The sequence below is a fragment of the Phalacrocorax aristotelis genome, chromosome 1 (genome assembly GCF_949628215.1).
Source record: "Phalacrocorax aristotelis chromosome 1, bGulAri2.1, whole genome shotgun sequence".
NCBI lineage: Eukaryota > Metazoa > Chordata > Aves > Suliformes > Phalacrocoracidae > Phalacrocorax > Phalacrocorax aristotelis.
Genome location: NC_134276.1, coordinates 23,099,918 through 23,122,891, shown reverse-complemented (window position 1 = coordinate 23,122,891; position 22,974 = coordinate 23,099,918). Strand labels below are relative to the sequence as shown.

Genomic DNA, 22,974 nt, shown 5'->3' with positions numbered 1-22,974 from the left:
GGGCCCGGAGCGGGAGCGCTGTCGTGGGCGGGGACGGGCAGCGGAGCGGGTTAATCGGATTTGGGAGACTCAGGCTTGATGCGGGCACAGCGGAGGGGATTGGGTTGGGCTGGGGTTACCGAGCCCAGCTTTTCCCCAAAGCGCGCTGAAAGGCTGGAGGGAGAGCTTTAGCACCCCGTCTCCAGCTCGGGGCTGCTTGTTGCAAGTGTCTTGTAAGGGCAGGGCTTCTAGAAGCACCCTCTTCCTCCCGATCCACTGGGTAAGTTGTCCCCAGCTCTCCGAGTACTTTACTCCTTCGGTGGGGCCGTAATTGCCTTGCCTATCAGCAGGCGGGTGCTCCTGTGGTTACCCGGAAAAGTGTGAGCCCCATCCCGCGTGATCCGGTCAGCCCAGCACGCCCCACGCGCCGGCGTGCAATTCGACTTTTTTGCATCGATCCGGGTCCTGATAGGAGGCTTCTTCCAGCCATCGCTTTTTCATCACTGCCTCTCTTGATGAATTAGAGCTATAAACAGATGCACAGATGTGATAAGGCTCTCTTGGGGTTTTTTTTAAGAGGGGTGGGGAGCTCAGTAGATTCACTGCTGGAGGAATGCTGAATTTAAGGAAGGAAAAATCCCTTAGTCAGTAGAAGTCACTACTTGTCGTGGAAGAGGTGTGTTGGTTCATAGCTCAAGATCTTGGATTTGTGCTCTTTCTTACCTATTCTGTGGCCAAATGAGAGTTCTTGTTCCCAAATCTGTTTCCACAGGGGAAGGGAAGAGGTGGTTAAGGGGAAAAATGCACTCTGTCATCTAGTTTGTTAATTTGCTGGACTGGGATTATTACATATCATAATGTCAAGCAGTGGGAAATGCTTATATTTTATATTATTGGAAGCTTGATTTATGGTTTTCATAAATCTCGCTGCAAAGAGGCTTTAACATCTCAAACAGACGTTTCAGAGGTGGCCTGTGAGAATTTTCAATGAATGTCTGTAAGCCCACAGGGTGAGATTGCTCAAGTAGTTGTCAGTCCGCTGGCGTAATGTTTTTTGTGATACGGGAGATCACATCTTTTCATCTGGACTTAGAGAGTGACTTCTTGAATTCATGAGCTGCATACATACCGAGATCTTTATATGGCCAAGTGCTGTGGGGGCATATACCATGAACTTCAGGAGTTTCTGTTCACCGAAGTAGTTAGATTTTAGGTTAGACTGTTGAGGGATCAATGGGATTGATCCTTGAGCTAGGATGATCTTGGTTTTTTTTCAGTTCTAGCTAACATGTTTTCACCCACAGTTGACCACTCGCCTTTGTGTCAACATAAATTCAGTGCTGGCCTCTTGACTTACGTCCAGTATGGGACCTCACTTTCCTGCTTCTGGGCAGCATAGAGGGGTAGGTCTGGAGTGGCCAAGCAGCTAGTCTAAGATTATTCTATATGTGTGGTTATTAGAAATGACGTTATGTCACTGACATTTAGGTCAATCCTGAAACAATTTTTTCTACTAAAAATCTTCTTATGATTAACTGAAGTGTCTATATCCATGAGGCTGAAATTCTGATGGCAATTAGGTGTTATTATCTGTGCAGTCATAATCGTGTGCACTGGGGTGGATAAACTCCAGGCATGAGATTTTTCCTGTTTCTTTCTGATGCATGAGCTTTAATCGTACAGTAAGATGGGACAGCTACTATAGGATAAGCACTTAATAGATAATATAAGATTGTGCTTAAAAACATTTCAGTAAAGATAGTGTGAAGAAGCACTTGGTATTTCCTGTGGAGTTGTTTACAGCAATGTGGTTATGGTTGGGCAGATCTTCTTAATTTTAACAAGAGTCATATACTCATGTTTAAGCATATATTTTGGAAAACTAAAAAGGAATATAATTGCTGAGTAATACTGTTTTTTTCTGGCAATTCTTCTTTGCATCAACCCACTGTTTGATAAACTGCCAGACAACTTCCTAAAAATTCTTACAGGGTTTTCTTGCCTTTCCCCATGTCTCTTACAAAAACTCTCAGGCTGTTGCTTCTCTTCTCATGTTTGGTTAGTACAAAACCAGTAACAGGAAATTTTTCTTAAGAGACACTTTGTGCCTACACAAACCTAACATACACGTACACTTGCAATCTGTAACAGAGCAGTCTGGAGCTATGTTGAAGAAGCTCTTCGTTGCTGTCCTGCATTTCATTACTTCCTTTTTTGTATCCAAATTCAAATTTTACTTCTGCTGACTCACTTATATTTTATGCATCTTATCCTTGCTGTTCAAGCTCTGAATATTAGAAAGCAATATATTATGTTTTACAGTACTGGCAGGTTGTGTGGGTACAGTGAAGAGTGTTATCCAGTATTTTTAGTTTGTTAGCCACGGTGCCTTTTAAAATGGTCTTACAAAAGCACATTCTGTCTACCAAGGGTTACTTCTTCTGTGTGCTTCATTAGTTCATTTATCTATACTCCCGTGTTCATACCAGAGATGGCAGAGCTCTTCCTGTACTCCTGTCACCTAGTGTTGTATCCCATTTGAGCTTTCTTGGACTTCTTTGCCCTACATCACCACTCCCGTGGTTCCTTGTGCTGTAGTAAGTCTTAATTACATGGTTGGAGATCGTGGAAAAACACTTGAAAATACCTTTGCCCTCGGGTGGTTTAGTTAGTTGTTCATGTTGCAAAATGGATGAGGTTAAAAGTGTGTGGTCTGTTGTTTTTTTTTTTTTTTTTAATATCTTTGCAGTAGAAGTCAAACTTGGTCTTTTACCCTCATCCATGCATTAAACTGCAAAGTCTTACCTGACTGAATTAGATGGGGTTTTTATGCATGGCTGAGAAGTAGTAAAGGAACCCATGCTAACTGCAGTGATAATGTGCCCCAAGGTATACTCACCATAAAACAGAGATTGAATCTAGGGCTTCTGGCTTTTGCTTCTGTTGTCTAGAATCCAGCAAACACTTGCCAGCAGTTGAAAGGTATCAAGTCTTACACTAGCTGAAGTGAAGACCGAAATTATCTTTGTAGCTTAAAAGCTACAAAAAGCTACAAAGACGTCAGTCTCAGACATACAGAGGGAAGTTGTAAAGGTAGTAGCACTTGTTTTTCAGTGTGTCTTCTAGAAACTGGTTGATTATATTAGCACAACCTGAAAAAGTTTAATGAAATTTAAACCTGGTACTAACCTAGAAGTTGTAGCACTAGGCAGGGAAATCTTTTCTTCATGTTTCAGGTATTTGCCTGTGTGTTCCCTTCTCTGTCTGCCAGTTTATAATCTTATAAACAGGGTCATTGTCACTGAATGTCTTCAGTGATCGATTCAGCCCCCAAACACTGACATAAAATACAGTTTGTAGCTAGATGTGGATTGTATGATGTGTGTTCTGCATGAGAAGGTTGTGCCGATCTTATAATCGAAATTTTCGTTTTGTTTTTGAAAGGAGTAAGACTTTTGGAATCATGCTGAATGGCTGGCTGTTGTCCTTTTCCTGCCTGTCTCCCATCTAAGGGTACTGCTGACAGTATCCTTTTGCCCGTTTCAGTCACATTTGACAAGGGTGAAGAGGTCTTGGAGGTACTTAAGTTCTAACAAGCATGTGGGGAGAAAAAGCAGCTTAGAGGAAACAGACCCAGTAAGTGGCCAGCTGCGGGAAGGTTGCAGTGCACCTACCTCGGATGTCATAGCAGCGAGGCTTTAGAAAAACACTTGATTACAGTTTCCTACTGGAAGATTTTGTAACTAACTGTGAGATAGGTAAACATATATGGACTTCATTACTGCTTAAGGAATTTTTTTTTCAATAGGGTTTTCAAACCTGATTGTGAAATCTGCACTTAATGTAAATTGATGTTTGCCAGAGTTTGCAGTCAGCCAGAAATGGCTATGATGTACTCACTCCTGTTCCTTCTAATTGCACTGTCTCCTCTGAAGCATAAATTATAATTCCTAAACATTAATTGATGATCAGTTTAACAGATTGCACAGGAAAGTGTACAGGAGTCATGCTGGAAGAAGTGAGAATTGAGAGTTACAGCAAGGAGAGTAAGTTGTGGAAAAACAGCTTCAAAGTGAGGAGGTAATAGAAGAGAAAGAGGAGGAGAGGACTAAAGTATCACAGAGAAAATAGCATTATGGTATTCCTTTATCCAGCTGTCTGACTTGCTCATGTAGCAGAGTTGGCAAGAAGGAACATGTGCTGTGTCTCAGCCACTGCGTTTCACTCTGGCATCATGACCTCAGTCTGCCTTGATCAGTGGACTGGAGTGTTCAGGCACGTGTTCTGTTGTGGTGATTCTGTTGAAGAGCATTACATTTTGGAGAAATATTTGTTGGGCAGCTGGGGTAAGAACTTAAACCACAGTAAGGAGGTTCACTCATCTGTTGGGAGTTGTTATCAGGAGAGTACTTTGTGATAAATACAACACTAAGACTGAAGCATGATTGTGGCATGTGTCATCTTAATTTTTGTAGATGTAGCATGCTACAGTTGGTAATAGAAGATGAGTCTGCACATTTGCTCTTTAAAATACTGGGTTTGTGACACTGCTTAGTATACTAGTTAATTGAGACAAACTTGTTAAATTTAAATCAAAAATGTACAACTGAAATGTACATCAAAATTTGAATAAGTAGGGAAATTTACATCAAAATATGAGTTTGACTCTAAATTAATTTTAAACAATGCCAAATATGACACATGAAGGAAAAACTCCTGAAGCTGTATAGCTGTAAACCAATATTTATACCAGCACAGAGAGTTATTTAGTTGGTATATTACTTAGTTGGATAATTTCAATTATATAAATGTTCCTTTTTCTTTTTACCTGTATGTATACATATATTCATCATGCAAGTTCTAAGCACAAAGAAACAATGAAATATAAACCTGGACTCTAGTCTTGCCGACAGAAATTTTTACCTGTGTCAGTGGGAATAACTGATCCTATTACTAGAAAAGCTTGAATATTTAGATTGGTGACTTAAATAGTCTTTGTATTTACTTTTTAAACTACTGAAGCAACTAATTTGCATTAAAGCTCCTGGGAATGATTCTGTAAAAATGTGATAAGAGAATGTCTGTCCATTATTGATATTGTCTATGTTTCTATTTCAAATTATTTGAAGAAAAGAGGTGTATAAAAGCCCTGTATAGGGGGTAACTTTTGTTTTCCTAGCTTAGGAAGTTTGCTAAAGTTAAATGCTTTTAACAAATTATTTATTTCAATAAGGTCTATCTGAGCTTTTAGTTGAGGGGAAAAAAAAATAGTCTAGATCTTTATGTAGCATAGAACCAGAATGGTGTACTAACATAAGTAGACCAGAACTGGAAAACATTTTTACCATTTTTCATAACTCAAATTCTTTTTATAATTCCATGAAAATGTGAAATTACAAAAGCAACATACTTCTTTTTATGAAACAGGAATTTTGTGGGTTTTGTGCAGTTTATCAACAAAAGCAGTTGAGCAAATGTGTTTTGTTTTGTTTTTTTCTCTCCCCATCTGTGTTTTGAGTGATTAGGTGAGTCTGAGTTTTCTAAAAGGTGAATATAATGCTTATAGTTGTCTGTACTTTCTAGGCAGTGAAAGATTTCTAAGGACACTGTCAGATCCTCTTTTAAATACATCTCACGGACTTCCTATCTTGTCTGCTAGTGTAATTCAACCTTTAACTGAAAGTCCCTGAAGGTAATAGTTTTGATCTTTTGGGACCCCCCTTAATAAGTGTCATTATGAGATGTGTTGCACAGATGATACTGAAAATCCATCTGAACAGAGGAGGCTGAAGCAAAGGCACCTGATATCATAAACAGTGTTACACCAGGAATTTTCTGGAACTATCAGTATAAATACAGTTTATCATGTTGGCAGTGTATTGCATGGTAAGGTTTTGGTAGCAGGGGTGCTGCAGGGGTGCCTTCTGTCAGAAGATGCCAGAAGCTCCCTCTGTGCCCAATAGAGCCCATGCCAGCCGTCTCCAAGACAGACGTGCCGCTGGCCAAGGCTGAGTGCATAGGTGACAGTGGCAGCGCCTCTGGGGTAATGTATTTTAGAATGGGAAACACTGCTGCATGACAGCAGCCAGAGAGAGGAGTGAGAATATGTGAGAAGAAACAACCCTGCAGACACCAAGGTCAGTGAAGGAGGAGGGGGAGGAGGAGCTCCAGGCCCTGGAGCAGACATTCCCCTGCAGCCCGTGGTGAAGACCATGGTGAGGCAGGCTGTCCCCCTGCAGCCCATGAAGGACCCCATGCTGGAGTGGGTGGATCTTGCCAAAGAAGGCTGTGATCCCATGGAGGGCCTGTGCTGGAGCAGGCTCCTGGCAGGACCTATGTCCCCATGGAGAGAGGAGCCCACGCTGGAGCATGTTTCCTGGCAGGACTTGTGACCCTGTGGGGTCACTGCTGGAGCAGTTCATGAAGAACTGCAAGCCTGTGAGAAGGACCTATGTTAGAGAAGTGCATGGAGGACTGTCTCCTGTGGGAGGGACCCCCATGCTGGTGCAGGGGAAGAGTGTGAGGAGTCCTCCCCCTGAGGAGGAAGGAGCAGCAGAGTCACTGTGTGATGAACTGACCTCAACCCCCATTCCCTATTCCCCTGTGCCGCTCGGGGGGAAGAGGTAGAGAAATTGGGAATGAAGCTGAGCCCTGGAAGAAGGGAGGGGTGAGGGGAAGGTGCTATTAAGATTTGTTTTTATTTTCTCATTACCCTACTCTGACTTTTGATTGGCAAAAATTAATTTCATTTTCCCCCAAGTCAGTCTGTTTTGCCCATGATAGTGATTGCTGAATGAGCCTTTTGTTATATTCTTTCCCCCCCTGTCCAGTTGAGGAGGGGAGTGATAGAGCAGCTTTGGTGGGCACCTGGCATCCAGCCAGGGTCAATCCAGCACAGCAGTATTTTAGCTTTTAGCAATATGATTTCATTCTGTATTGGGCAGGTAGTAGACAAAGCCATTTTAAGTCTGGCAGCAATTAGGAGGAATTGTAGAAGTATCATTACATACTTTCATGTTTTGAATATCCATTCTACAAAACAGCCAAGCCCAGAGCCCTAATTCTCTTGAGTCTCAGCTTCATATGTGAGAGCAACTTATCTTTGACTTCAGTATTCAAACCAGAAGGAAGCATGACTATTTGTAGTTGCTGGGAAGGAAATATATTGTGTGTGCTCGGTGGGTCTCAAAAAGATGGATGTGGTAGACATACCAAATGTGAAAAGAAGGTAATTTTGTGCAATTTTTCTTGCCCAGGCAGAGTTGGTTTTGCTTTGTACTCAATAAAATGCCTTTTGTCTTAGCTGCACATGATTAGAATATACAGGACTATGCCTTAAACTAATTAGTTAAGAAAATAACAGTATTTGTCAGTATCTTAAAAATATGAACTGAAACTATCCAAATATTTCATGGTTAGATTATCAAGTTGTGTGTTACTAATGTGTGTTCTTCTGCAAATAAATGAACAACATGGATTATTGAATCCCACTCAGCATATTTCACTTCTGCTTCCTGGGCTAGAAACAGCAGCAAAAGAAATGTGTTTCTGTTTTGGCTGCAGTCGAAACAACAGATATAAACTGATTTAATATAGCTATTCTGTTTGCTCCTAATTCTGATTCATATAAGTACATGGAAAAGTAGGAATTCACATATTCTGGTAAAACATAACTGGAAGAGTAGAATTACGTATTTCTTCTTTAACAGAAGATTCCATCAGTTACAGTGCATGAATTAATATAGGCTATGAAATTCTGTATACCTTCACTAGTGGCACAGACAAGAGTCTTCTAATACGTGGCAAAAAAAAAGTGAAACCACTAGTAAATGAGTGCTTCTATACTGAGGTTTATTTTTGCTAATTGTAAATAATTTTGCATTTGTAATGTTTTATTCTTGTTTAGGAAAACATTGCTATTCCTGGTTACTGAGTTTCTGTTTTACTTGTAATTCCTTTCTGTCACTAGGAAGAATAAAAGTTCTGTTTTGTGGGTGATGGTGGTGGTGGTGTTCACTTACCTATAGCTAAGGTCATGTTTAAAAAATCGGACTTACATATACCTGTGGAACATGGTTTACTTATGTGAGTCACCTTTTATTGTTCCTCGCTTCTTGAGGGAGGTAGAGAGCACTGTAGGGAAGGATCTAGCATAGTGCATGTATGAAGGGGTAAATGGATCTTAAGAATTTTGACAACAAATGTAAGTTTTGAGATAAGAAATTTCTTTTAAAGGTGACATTTTTTGTTTTACTCAGGAAGTTCACAACTCAGTAATGCTAGAGGATAAAGCTGTTACAGCAAACTACTGAAAAGATGACCCACCAAGTTATCAACTGATATTTATTCTAGAAAGGCATAGATGAAACCCCCCCTCTCCCACCCCAATAAGACTAACACCAGTGTAATCTTCAATGAACATTAGGCTGGTTATGAATCAAGTCTTTGTAAGAGAAATGCTGCCTACTAGGTTGTATGATAACAAGAAGGTAGGACACTTTAAAACCGCAGTTGTTTGTCTGCTTGCTGACATGTTTTTAGGCAGTACTTTTAATATAGGGTGGCTTTTTTTTTACTTTGACGAGAGCTGGGTGAATTTTCATTAGTGTTTTAGTTCAGGTAAGGTGTGTGCAATTCTGAAGTGATTCTCCCAGGCATCCCAATTTACCGTAATTTGGTTTGCATCTTGGAGTGGTCTTAGAGCGCACAAATTAAATTTCCTTCGGAGGAACCTCAGTCAAGCAATGTAGTTCAGCTGCAGCTGGGTGTTCAGTCAGAGAGCCAGCCTAGAACTAATCTGGCAAAACCCCTCTGAAACCCAAAGCGTGTTTTAGATCATAAGCACAGCTGATTTGCTTTACAGATTGGCTCCAATTAGCTTATCCATATGTTAGCTGTTAGTATGTCTCAGGAGTACTAGTTCAACATGTAGCACCGCAATAGTGTGAACTTTGAGGCAGTGAGAAAAGGCAATGATAAAATAGGAAATTGCATTTAACAATATTATTGCTTTAGCAAGTGAAAAACTAAACAAACAAACAAACAACCCCATCATATGTCTGCAGTTCATATTTTCCCCCTGTCTTTTCCATTGAAATATAGAATGTCAGGGTTCTTTTAGTTTGTTTTAGAACTGTGGGAGAATGTATATCTGTAAAACTTGAAAATCAGGAAAATTCAACTGTACTAAATTAAAAGATGCTACACTGTGTTTTGTGGGCTTTGATTCCACTGAAATGAAATAAAACACTCATTTGGTCAATGATAAATGTGTTAATTTATAGAAACCTGGAGGTCTTTTGAAAATAAAAATTGAGAAACTTAATTAAGGGCCTTCCGTGGTAAACATGGATTCATATCCCTTCACTAAGAAATTAGCATCTAAGGGGATCTTTGATAAATCCAATAATATAGCCTTTTCTTTAACTTGGTGGGAGAGATAAGCAATAAATGTTCAACTGATTTTGAACATGGTTTACTCAAGATTATTCATGATTTATTTCCTATCAGTGTGAAGTTAAACATAGGATGAAGTATACGGTGTTCAGCTTTACACCTGACTTTCATTATGTGTGAGAACACTCTTTTATTATCATTGATATTTCAACATTTTTTTCCAGAATCAAATTCAATACCACAAAAAAGTTAAGCAAATCTTGATTTCATATTGTGTATTTGTATATGTACCTTAGTTGCTGACCTTTCCCCTTTATAAGCGGTATTGTGTTAATTAGGACAAATACATGTTCTGTATGCCTGTACAATTATCTCTGTGCTGGAACGGGGGTAATGTAAGGCAGTGTTTGGTGATATATAGGTTTTACACTAATATGATGCAAAAACTGGTAAATGCCAGTACTATTGCAGTATTAGCTTTTTTGGATTTACGTTGTGTCTCTGTTCCTTCCTTCTTCTGGGTAATGACCATGTGTGCTTCTGCTCAGAAGGGTAGGGAAGCTGGAGGTGGGTGTACTGACCAAAGTTGGTGATGTTCCTTTCTGTCTGCTGCGCAGTGTCAAAGCCAAGTTGCTGTGTGGGGACTGAGCACCTATTGTACGGGTTGTTCAGTGAGCCCCAAAAATGAGGGGTTCACTTTGGGATCTTGCCACCTCGCAGTTCAGTGGCAGAGGAAGACATTCTATACTCTCCAGCATACGTCACAGACTGAAATCTCCCAAGCCCACTAAGTCCATCTTAAAAGAGATGGAAGGAGATAGACTCCACTTCTGCCTTAAACCTCTTCTGTCCTCTTGTCCAAAAGATGATATGGCACCATATTAGTTGGTGGTGTCACAGTGTTTCTGCTCTGCATCTGTATTTACATAGTGGAAGAGGCAGCTGGGGCTGATGATGTGTACTGTAATGCTGAATGGGAAACCTTTTGTAGCAAGGGATAGTTAGGTTTCAAAATAGCTTTTGTGGGTCAGGTGTGAACATTCATTTTAGCATACTCTTTCAAGTCCCTGCTGCATACTGCGTTTTTGCTCTCTGCAACCAACACGCTGTACACAGTATAAATGATTACTTTGGGGGGAGGAATAACATCCTTTATGATAGATAAAAAGAGAGTGGTAGAAGGAAGTCTCAGTTTTATACCAGTGTAAAACATGTTGGTTTGTAGTAATAAAACTTTCATAAACAACTGCATTCAAACTTAGGCAAAGCCATGCTTTGAAATCATGTGAAAGTCTAAGCCTTGAATGAAACAGCCTTGAATAATCAGAAAACCATAACTATATTGGAGTATCTTAGCACGTCCTTCTAACTGCAAAGTCAGGATCTTTATTGTGCTAGAAAACTAAATGCAGTGTTCAGGTCTGTACAGAACAGAAACATCAAAGTTTATACCATAATATTCTTCCTTCCAAAGATAGAATAAAGCAGTTACTCCACCCTAGCTTCGAAAAGAGAAAGAATTTCCTAAAAACCTGCTCTTGGATTTATTTCTTTCTAAAGAAGTAGAGATTTTAATAATAGGATAAAAAGGCCTCCACAGTTCCTTTTTTTTCTAGTTTATTTGTAAATTATATCCACCTTGCCAGAGCTCATGGGTGTATTTCAATAAGGCTGCAAAACTAAATATTCAGAAGTCATGGAGTGCTTTAATCTTAAATGAGGGTTTATACCCCTTTTCATTACCACCAACATTGCCGTTTGAGAACAGCTTCTAAAGTAGTAAGCCCTGCAGCAAAATCCCCAGTAAAGGAGAGGCTTTATTGTAATTGAAGGGGATATGACTGATGAAAAAGCAGCTGGGGCCACGTTGTGGATGGAGTAGAGCTGTACTGTCTCAAGTGTGGAGTTACACTATCTTTTGCTCTATTCTGGTTAAAGCGGTTACCTTCTAATGGGTATTTGACCATGTGTTTCCAGTTTCAGAACTACTAAGCTAGATTGTGTAACCACTCTTAAGTTCTGCAGTACCACAGTCATGTCATGGAAGATACCACATAATTGAGTTTCATTTTAATTTTATACACTTTGATACAGTCCTAATTTTAATTCTATCCCCCTTCCCTCATCTGTACTTAATCTGTGAAATCCTGTGTGCTGTTTTTAATGCAGTTTGTGATTTTGATTTAATTTTATTTTTGCAATGTCCAGGGCTCTTTGCTACATGTTTGGTGTAAAAAAAGAACTTGTTGGGCAGGAGTCACATCTGTTTTAAAATTCTTTGCTGTATACTATGTGCTATTTTAGCTTCAGTTATGCCTGACTTCAGACTGGAATATTCATGCTCACATATTAGTTTGATAGAGGATATATATCAGTGTTGTTGTATGCAACAAAAGGGGTTTAGATTTGGATACATGTGCTTTTCTCTAAAAGCAATCAGTATAAGAACTCATAGAAAGCTAGGGTTTTTTGTTCTCTGAATTTTTGAGAGTAGTTTTTCTGTCTCTAAATAAAACCCCTTTATTCCCTTCAAAACCCAATGTTTATTGCTCTGGTTCAGTCAACAGTCATCAGTTGGAACCACAGAGTCACCAAAGTTACCTTCTCTGACTTCTTTTTGAGGATCAGACACAACAGATTTGTTGGGTGAAGGCTGCAGTATTTGTAATGTATACCAACACTAGCTGTACTGTGTTGTCTTTTAATTTTGCAAAGTTCAAGGTATTTAGCAAAGCACTTTGAACATTTTATAGTTTCAGTGTAAGTGGAACAGATGAGTCTGCTTCCTATGAACGTTCTGCATTTCTTAACTTTTCCTGAGATTTGCTGCACAGTATGAAAACTACACTTGTTAAGAGGAGCTCATCATTTGGCCCTATATTCCCTGCTTTGCAACACTGCATTAATGCAGTTGTTATTAAAGAAGCTCCGCTCTGAAAATAATACAGAACATCACAACAGTGTAATTGCATGAAAATACATGAAAATGATATAAGTTACTTTGAGATGTTTTTGAACAGAACATATTTGGAAACACATCTCTAAGGTATTTTGGATTATGTTTTCTTGTAGTGAAAGAGCATTAGGTTCTTTATAATAAGTATGTAAGTATCAAGTTAACAGCACAGAAGACGTGCTGTCTACTTTAAGACCTGTGTGAAATGGTTTTGTGGACGATCTAAACATCCTGAGAGTGCAAATCAACAGAGAACTCAAAGGGCTGATTTTTCTGCATTCATGGCTATTGTTTTCCTGCTTACGAGCTTGTCTTTGCATTAAGCAATAGACTAAATAAACAACTGTGGTTGATTTGCCATGTATGATTGCTGGGCTGGGTCACAAACTCTACTTTCTCCCCGCTCTCCAGGGCACAGACAGGAAGCTGTTTCATCTGTTTTCAATACTTAGTCTTATTTCTTTTTGGTTTCCTCCCTCCTGACTAGAGAGAGCTTCCGTGTAAGTTACTTCAGTAAACCCAAAGTCTTATGGTCTGAGATTTGAAGATACTGGTTTGGTGTTAGCAAGGTCTGTAGTTGTGATCAGGGGTTTGGGGGGATTGGTTGGTTGGTTGGTTTTGGTCATTTATCCTTGTCAAAAAACTTGATTCTTTTTTTTTGCCTGAACTAGTTAAGTTCACTGTGTACGTAGCTGCAACACTAATATTTTACTGCTTTTGATTCTTTTAGGGCGCCAATGCCTCAGCTTTGGAGAAAGAGATTGGTCCGGAACAATTTCCAGTCAATGAGCACTATTTTGGTTTGGTTAATGTAAGTTTCTGTCCATAACTTCATTGCTTTGAAATGCCACAAGTGGATTTGTTAAATTACAAGGCTGCAGCTGAGTGAATAATTACAACACTGAAAGATATAGTCATTGAATATAAGACTTATTGAAATGGGTTTCAATATTCAGTGTACTTGTTGAAATACGCAACTGAAATAATTATTGAAATTGGACTGTTTATTTAATACTTTTATTTCATTCTACTAGTTGTAGGGTATTTTTAAAATCACTTTCTTGCTATTAAAATGTATAAGCCTTAACAAAAAGCTGTTTAAAATATGTAGCTTTTAGTTCATCATATGCCAATCTAAGTGAATAAATACAATAAAAGAAAAAAATCTGTGAAAATCTGTTGTTAATATGAAGTGTTCACATCTGGTATTTGTATTAAGATTTTAAAAAATACTGAGACCAAAGGGGAAAGCAATGGTGGAAAAAACACACTGAATTGTTTGATTCAATCATTAGTTTTAACGAATAATATAAATTTTAATTTCTGGTATTACACATGAAAAGTATATCTTGTTACAAATTGCGTTTTTCTGAAATAAAGTATTAAATTATTTTCTTTATTGGGGCTTCAGAAAGTGCATATTTAAACCAAGTTGATTTATCAAGAGCTATCATCTTGCATTCCTTAATTGAACTAATTACTCCTAATGCTGTCCTGCTACTATAACATATGTCTCTACCTCTAGGTTCGTAGCACTGACATAGTCTAAGAGTCTGCAATCTGGGTATACACTGTGCAGTCAGTAACCGCTATTACTGATAAGCTGACTTCATGCATCGCAAATGCCATGACTTAAATTTGTGATTTTTTTTTTTTTCCTTTCTCATCAAAGTTAAAATACCTTTGAAATGACATGTTGTTTCTCTGAAGAGAGGAAATACAGTAGTTTAACTGTTAATGCTTGTTGTTAGTTCTGTTGCAGAGCTTAGGCTTTCCATCAAAGCTGTTCTTTTCTCAAATCTGTTACTCTGTTGACAGATAACCTGTTTCCTAATTTCTTCTCCAAGACCAGAGAGGATTTAAGACTTAACAGTAAAATTGTATTATATGCCTAATCTTGAAGTTTTACATATTTGGTACCCTTAAGAAAAGTTTCATTAAAGGATAGTCTTCCTAATATATAACGAATATCAACAAATTTTGGCTTTCTGTAGTCCAGAGGGCGTAGGAAATTTGAGGGGAGATCTGTCTTTAAGTCATTGCCCTCAACCATACACATAAGAGGTAGGCTGCTAAGATATGTCAGAGTGCTGTTAGCTTTCTGTGTAGTACTGGAATGTTGCTTATTTTAGGTTCAAACAATTAAGTTTTATGGACCAAAATTCTTTGAATTGTAACGAATAGTAAAATGGGATCCCATTACATCTATGGTGCACTGGTGCTGGTTTTTTCAGGTACAGTGGTTGGCTGAGGAAATTCAGTCATATTGTTGCTTGGATGGTTTTCAGATCTGTTATACAGATTGTGTTTATAAACACTGTATGTATATGCCATAAATGTGTAACAAGCTTGCAGAATTTAATTCTATCAGGAAAAGGAAAGGTAGTGACCTCTTCATTAGAAAACTATGGCCAGTGGCCTTCAGAAAGAATGACAGAGCTCATGGTAATTAAAAGAAATATTAGATAATTAGATAATAAATTAGGAGTACTATTAGACTGAGAAGAGACAGAAATCACAATTTTTGCCTGCATTGATTTCTCTAATTGTTTTATGGCAATTAAAAGAAGCTAAGTTCTGAGAGGTTTATTAACATTTACTGCTAAATTTTTCTAATTTGTTTATCGATTTTGTTTGTCCTAACTTTGTCCAGAGTAATGGAAAAAACATAGATAATGTGGAAATCAATAGCTCGCTTCTAACTGTGTGATAGCTAGCCATTTGAGATGTCTGGAATGTAGGGCAGGATTTTAGATAAAGGTGACAATTCTGAAATAGAGATCTGTCGATGGTAAACATAGCGTTTATCCAGGGGTAGTATAAAAGAAGAGAAGGTAGAAGCACTCTTATCTCCTCTCCAGCTTTGTGGTGGAATCTAGGGATTATTCAGAGGGTGTCCTGAAAGAACAATTTGAGAGGTAAAAGAAGAATTAAGAAAGGGCCATTATGGGAAGCATATGGAAGACCAGATGGTTGATGGGATGTTTGATTCTGTCAATGAAAGCTCTAAATGGAAAATTCAGCTTAGGTTTGAAAGGACAATACCATTCACTAAATCAGCAGGAAATATTTAAGATAAGTGGTAAGATGAAAATATGAGTAATATGATGTCCCATGCACAGGAACATCAAGTAAGTCTGCCTGTCATTCTTTACCTCTACAGTGCGATAATGCAAACTATTCAAGTCTCTGTGCTTCACAAATTAAATCAGTTATTTTACCCATTGAGGATGAAATAATGAACGCTTTAATCTCATAAGAGGTACTCTGGTAGCTCTTCAGCAGTTTACCAGACTTCTGGAGCAGAAAGTTTGGTTTTTCAGTCTCTTGCAATGGAGCTGTTTGTTTTGGAGAAATCCTATTTACTGGCATGGCCCATTGCAGCAAATAAACGTTGTCAGAGCTGCCAGTGCATCAGAGCTGGGAGGAACCCTAGTGCTGCACGAAGACAGTGTTCTGAGCAGATCTAAGTTCTTGTAGGTCTCTTGTTTGGTTTTGTAGATCTGTGGGGTTCAACAACCAAGTTTCTTTCCAGCTGTATCTTGCATCAGAAGAGTAAACTATAGCAAACTATAAGGCTATAAGCCTTAGTGAGTGTGTGGTGTTTTGTTGCATTGTCTATTTTTTTTTTTATTTCCACACAAGTTTGAGTGTTCCAACTTCGATTTCAGACTTAAAAAGAGAGATGCATGTGGGAAACATACAGACTGCAGTATTTTTATGAAAGGAAATAATATAATTTCTCAAAACTTCGAACAGAAGAACAATAAGGACCAAAAAAATGAGGAAATCTTTGTTTTTTAAGTTTTCTATGCACATCTTAAGATGATCCTCACAGAAACAAGGCAGCAATCAATAAACCAGTTGAAACATAGGCTACAATAACTCTCTATCATCTCCATTACCTTTTTCTGAATGAGACAGAGGAGTTTCAGTAGCCTGTACAGGCTGACAATTTAAGATACAAAATTACAACGATGGTCTGTCTTAGCATTTTCTACTGTTATTCTGAGGCAGACTTCACAAGCGTTTCATTTTCCTACAATTATATTTTGAATAAAGCTAGCTGAAATCTAAAGCTAGCTAAATATCCTTCTTGTTTTGAACAGTTTGATGGGCTTCCAGTGCTGTGCATTTTCATATTTCAGAGTGGTGTTGGAGTGTTTACACTGTCACTAGAAAACATACAGATTATGGTTGCAAACATACTATACAGTGCTGTGCTGGCACATCTTCTTGCAAGCATTATGCCTCTGAGGCAGCACTAGCTGTAAAGTGAGGGAAGAAGGAAAGCATCTGTTGGCCAGGTTAGCAGGAGAGCTGAGTATTGAAGATGCAGAATTAGTGAAGTATAGGTGTTCAGTAAGAGGTGCAAGGATGGGGAGACTGGAGGAAGGTCTTAGGCATTTTCTGAAGGAGAAGTGTGCTTTTGTACTGGAGTCAAAGATGGGAATTGAAGTAATAATGGTGGTAAGACCAGCATTTATTCGTGTAACCAATTCCCTATTTGCTTAGTCTAGAAACCTCCCCACATTTTCCCCATTGTTATTTAGTACATGTACCATTATAATTTTGTTATGATTAGAAGCTTTTATTTTAAAAATATTTTAGGTTTTGAAGTGGTGAAGTTTGATGCTTTAGATATAAAACAAATGTAAATAATATTTCTTCAGGAGTTTGTTTTCAAACTCTTCTATTGCCTATTGTCTTTCTGAATTTGGTTGAAGAAAACCTTTTATGTACTTAATCTGCTTGCTTTTATTTCCTATCCATAGGCATGTGGGTTAACAGATATTCATATTAAATTATCTCCTGAATTTTGTTCAGTGTTCTGAGTTCTTCATAATTTGGTCATCTCTCACTGCATGTTTGCATTCTAATTAATTTCTCATTAGACTCTTCCTTTTTAAAATTGGAATGTCACGAAATTTCTAATTTGCTGCCTTTTCATCTTTTGACACTTGCTGTATAAATTTAAGACGTTTGTAACATTTTAATGTAGTTCTCCTTTTATGGCTATTTATAATTATAAACTCATAAACAGTTACCTTACAATATTAAAAGTTTTGACATAAACTACTGTGTGATTTCATCTGCTTCTTTTAAGGAAAAAAAGCCATGGTTTTCCTGTTCAGTTCATTGACCTACTTGAGTGCATATCTGGACCACAAAGAAGCTCATATAAGCATTAAAGAAATAAAAATAATGGGCATTAATTTCCTCACTTTTTAATATGGAGATCTTAAGACTTATTAATATCTTTTTAACAAATACAACTCTTATTCTTTGAGTGTGTCTTGGGTGTTTAGAAAGTAGTTCTTTATATTTCATTAATTTAAAATAAAGGAAAAAAAATTACTTTCCAGTTTTCTGATTAAATTGCACGGTGCTCTAGTTTTTCACTGTCTTAACCAGGGAGAGCAAAAAAACAGTTACTTCCCTGTTATTCCTATGATGTAAAAGCTCTTAGTTCTTCTTCTCTGTTGAAAGAACCTGCTCTTAAAATATTTCTATATGTGCTGTTTGCTATATAACAGTCTTCCCATCATAGTATAGTCTTAGGATTTGCTACCTGTATATGCTGCTCTCTTTATGTAGAATGTAAATATGAACATTATTTTCACATTTTACAGAATGTGTGTAGCAGGTATGGGATTCAATTTGCAGGTTGAGTGACTGCAGCTGAAAGGTTGGGTTACTTGCTGAGGGCCTTGTAAAGATTTTTCTCACACCTTCAGTGTTAGATAATAGGTTTCACTAGGGGAGGGCAGCATAAAATGAGAGTGGCTCTATCCACTGACAGCTCATGATGCCTTCTCAGAGGTGACAGGGAGGTTTGCAGTGTTGGGGTGAGCTGGAGACAGTGTCAGTGATCACCAGACTCAAGTGCCTAGGAGCTGGAAGGAGTCTGGGGAAGAGGGACATCAGGAGTATCGTGGTACAAAGGGAGTTAGGGATGCTTTTCTAGCTGCCCCATTTCAATTCAGTGGCCTGCATCCTTTGAAATGCACGTGTCCAAATTGTGCATTCTTTTCCTCAATTTGAAACTGCCACCAGTACCGTAGCTTTTAATCCTAAACAAATCACGTTACAATCTTTGAAGAGAACTGAATGCCAATCCTGTCACCTAGGCTTTTCTTGCATTTACTTGCAGTGTACTTGTTACTCCTTTGCGAAACAGACATATGCTTTAGTACCTTAGAGTCAAGAAGAAATGACTTCTCAAAAATTTGCCTCTGCTTATGCATTATCCTATACTTTTGATTTAATTTTACCTCTTTGCTGTAATACAATGCAAGCTAATAAATCTCTCTCTTATTTTATAGTTCGGGAATACATGCTACTGCAATTCAGTTCTTCAGGCACTTTATTTTTGTCGACCATTTCGAGACAAAGTCTTAGCATACAAGAGTCAGCCAAGGAAAAAAGAGAATCTTCTTACATGCTTAGCTGATCTCTTCCACAGTATAGCCACACAGAAGAAAAAAGTTGGAGTAATACCTCCCAAGAAATTCATAACAAGATTACGAAAAGAAAATGGTAACTTTTTTTTTCTTGTGTAATAATCATAGCAATTATGATTTAATTCTGAAGTTCACATGGTGGAATACCTACATATTTGTTGCACGTGAAAAACGTTCTTGGTCCTGCAGTATAAAAAGGAGGTGACCCTAGATTTAAATAAACTGTGTGAGGTGCCATATTTAACACTGCTGCAATAGACATGTTGTAATCTCTCCGAGGCTATATATGCAGACTAAAAAAGTGTTTCAATGTTATGATGACCATCTCTGTAGTAAAAACAAGAAATAAAATGTGACATTCCTAATTTGAAGTGAGACCTCCAGCAAATGCACGAGTTGTAATATTGCTATAAAAAAATCTCTCAGTTAATGTATGATCTCTTACCTATGCAGAATAGAAAACTCATTCAATTCTTCAGTAAGTATACTTGAGTAAGTACGCTTGTGTGTTGATATATTTAAAGAAATAGTTCATTATGTCAATGAACGTTGACTTAACTATGACAAATGTAGAGAATGGTTCAAATGGAAAGCAGAAGTAAACCACAGGAGCATTTATTTTTAGAAAGTGTTCTTTTTAATGCTTAATTATGTCATGACACTAAAATTGTAAGCAGAAGGCAATTGGAGAACCTTCATTAGAGAAATCGGATGTGAACGTTCAGCTCTTGCTGGCTTTTGGGATCTCTTTTAAGGATGATACTCTCACCTTTTCTACAACTAAATGGCTAAATTGTCAGGAAGCAATTACATGGACATCATATATGCTATTAAGTGCTTATTGTAAATGTATATAATTTTGAGCTTTAAAGAAGTTAAAAGAGTCAGGTAGGTGTGCAACACTGATCTAGATTCTGTTCCTGTCAGTATCCAGCTATACCAGGGTGATAACTGAGAACATAATCTTAATATATTCCAGACTACAATGCTGCTGTTCCATCTTTATTTTCAAAGTCTGAGTATAAATATATTAATGACCTTAAAGCTTAACTGGCCAGGAAGCAGCTGCTGGGTTGAAGTCAGCTGAAGGCATACTACTATGTTTACTTAAATTTAATCTAATGATAAAATGAACGATGTGTAGCTTTCATTCTGTTGTATTTAATGCTAATTTACTGGCTGGGCACATAGCCCTGAGAAGTCCATGATGTAATACTGTGAAGAATTTCTCAAGTGTTTTCACTCAAGAGACTTGTAGCTCTAGTTCTGCCTTGACTTACTAGATTCGGAGTTGAACTTACTTCTCAAAAATAGTGTAGCAGTTCATTAAATAAACTACTTGGTTCATACTCTTGGCTGACCTATGGCACTACTTAACCTCTCCAAATGATCTAGATTAGCATCAGATTCCTCCCTACTTTTCTAGTAACTCAGGATTTCTTTTTTTCCTATTTGAAGTTTACTCCTGGCTGCCACCAACTGAATGATAGTAAAGCTTCCTTGTAGTCCCTATATGCACTTCAAAACTTAAGCTTCACTGAGTATCTTTTTCATTCATCTTTCCAGTCCTAGGAACTATCCCTCCACTGAAGGCTAGTCTCTTAGTATATTCTTGGACTACAAGCAAATTACAAGTTATAGTTAACTGAAGTGATTGCACATTAAAAGAACTGTATATTATCCAGTGATATAAAATGCTTTTTAAATTGGCAGGTAAATTTCCTTGTAACAATTCCTGGTCAGAGAGAGAAGTAACTATTACTAAATTGGATTCAATGCCTTTATGGTTTTCTTAGTCCCATTCCTAATGTGAGGACTTGTAGCAGCAGAGGATTTCTCAGGTTGATATCCCAGGGGAGTACAATAAACGTTTTCAGCGTAGTACCAATGTGAACATAAACAAGGGAATAGACTTGTAAGAAAGGGAGTTCAACTCTATGCTTTAATCTGTATCATTGCTATATATTGCAAGTATGTGCTAGTGAAATTATTCCCTTTCCACTGAACTAATCCTGAAACTCTTATGCTTGGAAATGTTGATAAACTGAGGGCATGAAGCGGAAAGCATAGTGAATCCATTATTATCTATCGAGCAAGCCCACCAGTAATAAAGGTGCCAGGTATACCAATCAGAAGCAATACTTAAGATCTTGAAAGGCAGATCTATTTATTACTTGAAGTCCTAATTTGAAACCTGTTTGCTCTTGCTGTGGCTAGAACTTTAGACTAATTTGACAGGGATTCTACAAATACTAGCTTACTTAAAGAGCTTTGAGAAAGAAAACAGTTTAAAAATATTAGTACCTCTAAGTTTTTAGTCTTAATCTTATTTTCATTGCTAGCATTGATGACACTGTGCTTATAACAGAGCAGCAGTGGACTTAAAACACTAAAAGTGAGAATAAATAAAGCAGTGTTTGAGCATTTATTGTTCATCTTCTACCTGTGATAGAACATATGGACGATGAAACATTTCCTGTCATAAGTTCTCAGTTCATTTCTGGAAAATGTCAACATGTAGTGCCATTTGGGATGCCCTTTGTTATTAAAGACATTGACCTAAGCTTGGCAGAGATAGCATAGCCCCTGTAGGAGATCCAAATCGTCGTGGTCTGGTGTCTGGAGGCTGGATGGGATAAGTTATAACATTTCAGGTGGTACTATATATACACCTGTGTTTAGGTAGTTGAATCACGCCCTAATTTTCTTGCAGAATGGTTCGTTCTTTTGTTAATTCTGATCAGCTGAGAGATTTCTGTGAATGTAAGCTGACTGGCTTTCCCCTCTTCCCACCCCCTATATTTTTGGCTTAGTTTATGAAGTATGCATTTTGGGTTGGTGTTGTATTGTCATGAATGATTCAAGACGTGAAATAAAGACTGGTATTAAAATTTGCCCTCTCTTAAGAACTTTTTTGTAGTATAGCGCTAACCGGTTAATTTAAATAAATCTTCTGTTGTTTTGTAGAGCTTTTTGATAACTACATGCAGCAGGATGCACATGAGTTCTTAAACTATCTATTAAATACAATTGCGGATATCTTGCAAGAGGAAAGAAAACAAGAGAAACAAAATGGTCGCCTGCCTAATGGCAACATTGACAATGAAAATAACAGCCCGCCAGACCCAACCTGGGTTCATGAAATCTTTCAGGGAACATTAACTAATGAAACCAGATGTCTTACGTGTGAAACTGTAAGTCTGTATATACATTGTAAAATCAATCCTTCCTCCTTCCATGTTTCAGAACTTCATGTTTCATGATTCATTCATCTCAGCAGACTAACATACTAGATTAGTTTCTTTAGAAATCTTACATTTGTATGAACATTTGCATTGTTTCTTTTTTAGTGAGAAAATTTCAGTAACTGATGCATGAATTGTAGGAAAAGGCTTTTCATCAATATTAAGAAAATGCCCACTTGAACTTTTGTCAGTGTGGTCATCATCAGCTTCAAAATTTAGATTAGAAAATTCTGAATTCTTGTATTCCTAAGAGCAATGCAGCCTGCTACTTGGGGATATGTTCTTCTCAAATTTCATATCTTAATCATTTAATGTCATGCTTAGTGATACATTTCATAAACAAGTATTTTGAATCAGTTTCCACCCATTTCTAGTTTTCAAATTTAAAGCTGTTGAAATTGAGATACTATGGTTGGCTTTGGGAACTGGGACAGTAGACTGGGACTCTCATAGAACATAACTTAATGTGCAGGAAAAGTAATCATTTCCTAACTGCCTGTCAACAGGAATTCTGCTAATACTAGACCCTGAGAAATAAAGTCCTTCTTTGAGTAACCTATCCTAAATTTTTATTTGAGAATAGATTCTCAATTCTAGATTTAGAGAAAGCATACATTTCAGAAAAACTGTAATGGAATTTTATCTGCTTGAGAAAAAGGAAAAAGCAGAACAATTTGAAAATTACAGTAATTTTGTCATGGTCTTTGTCTCAGATATTGTAAAAGCTAATTGACTGTATTTTTTGTATGACTCTTCATACCTGTTTTCCTTAACTTAATTAGGCAATGCAGATATTTCAGCATGACATTGGAAAGGAGGAATTAATCAGATTAAATCTATGTATTTCACAAGTAATTTTCTCCACCTTCTAGAAACACCCACCTCTCTTATTTCAAAGAAAATAGCTTCCTAATGTCATATATAATGTAACTGC

At 37.6% G+C, this 22,974-nt stretch overlaps 1 protein-coding gene across 2 annotated transcripts in view; it reads left to right on the top strand.

Moving 5' to 3' along the window:
* USP12 (ubiquitin specific peptidase 12) overlaps positions 1-22,974 on the top strand; it is a 38,077-nt gene that overhangs the window by 586 nt on the left and 14,517 nt on the right. The window contains exons 1-4 of one of the 2 annotated variants that reach the window (XM_075084085.1): positions 5-259; positions 13,062-13,142; positions 18,658-18,871; positions 21,763-21,989. In XM_075084085.1, coding sequence (XP_074940186.1) covers positions 21,780-21,989 — 210 coding nt within the window. In that variant the 5' untranslated portion in view covers positions 5-259; positions 13,062-13,142; positions 18,658-18,871; positions 21,763-21,779. Of the gene's footprint in view, positions 1-4; positions 260-13,061; positions 13,143-18,657; positions 18,872-21,762; positions 21,990-22,974 lie in introns of those variants that run through there. The other variant, XM_075084076.1, reaches the window with a different exon arrangement.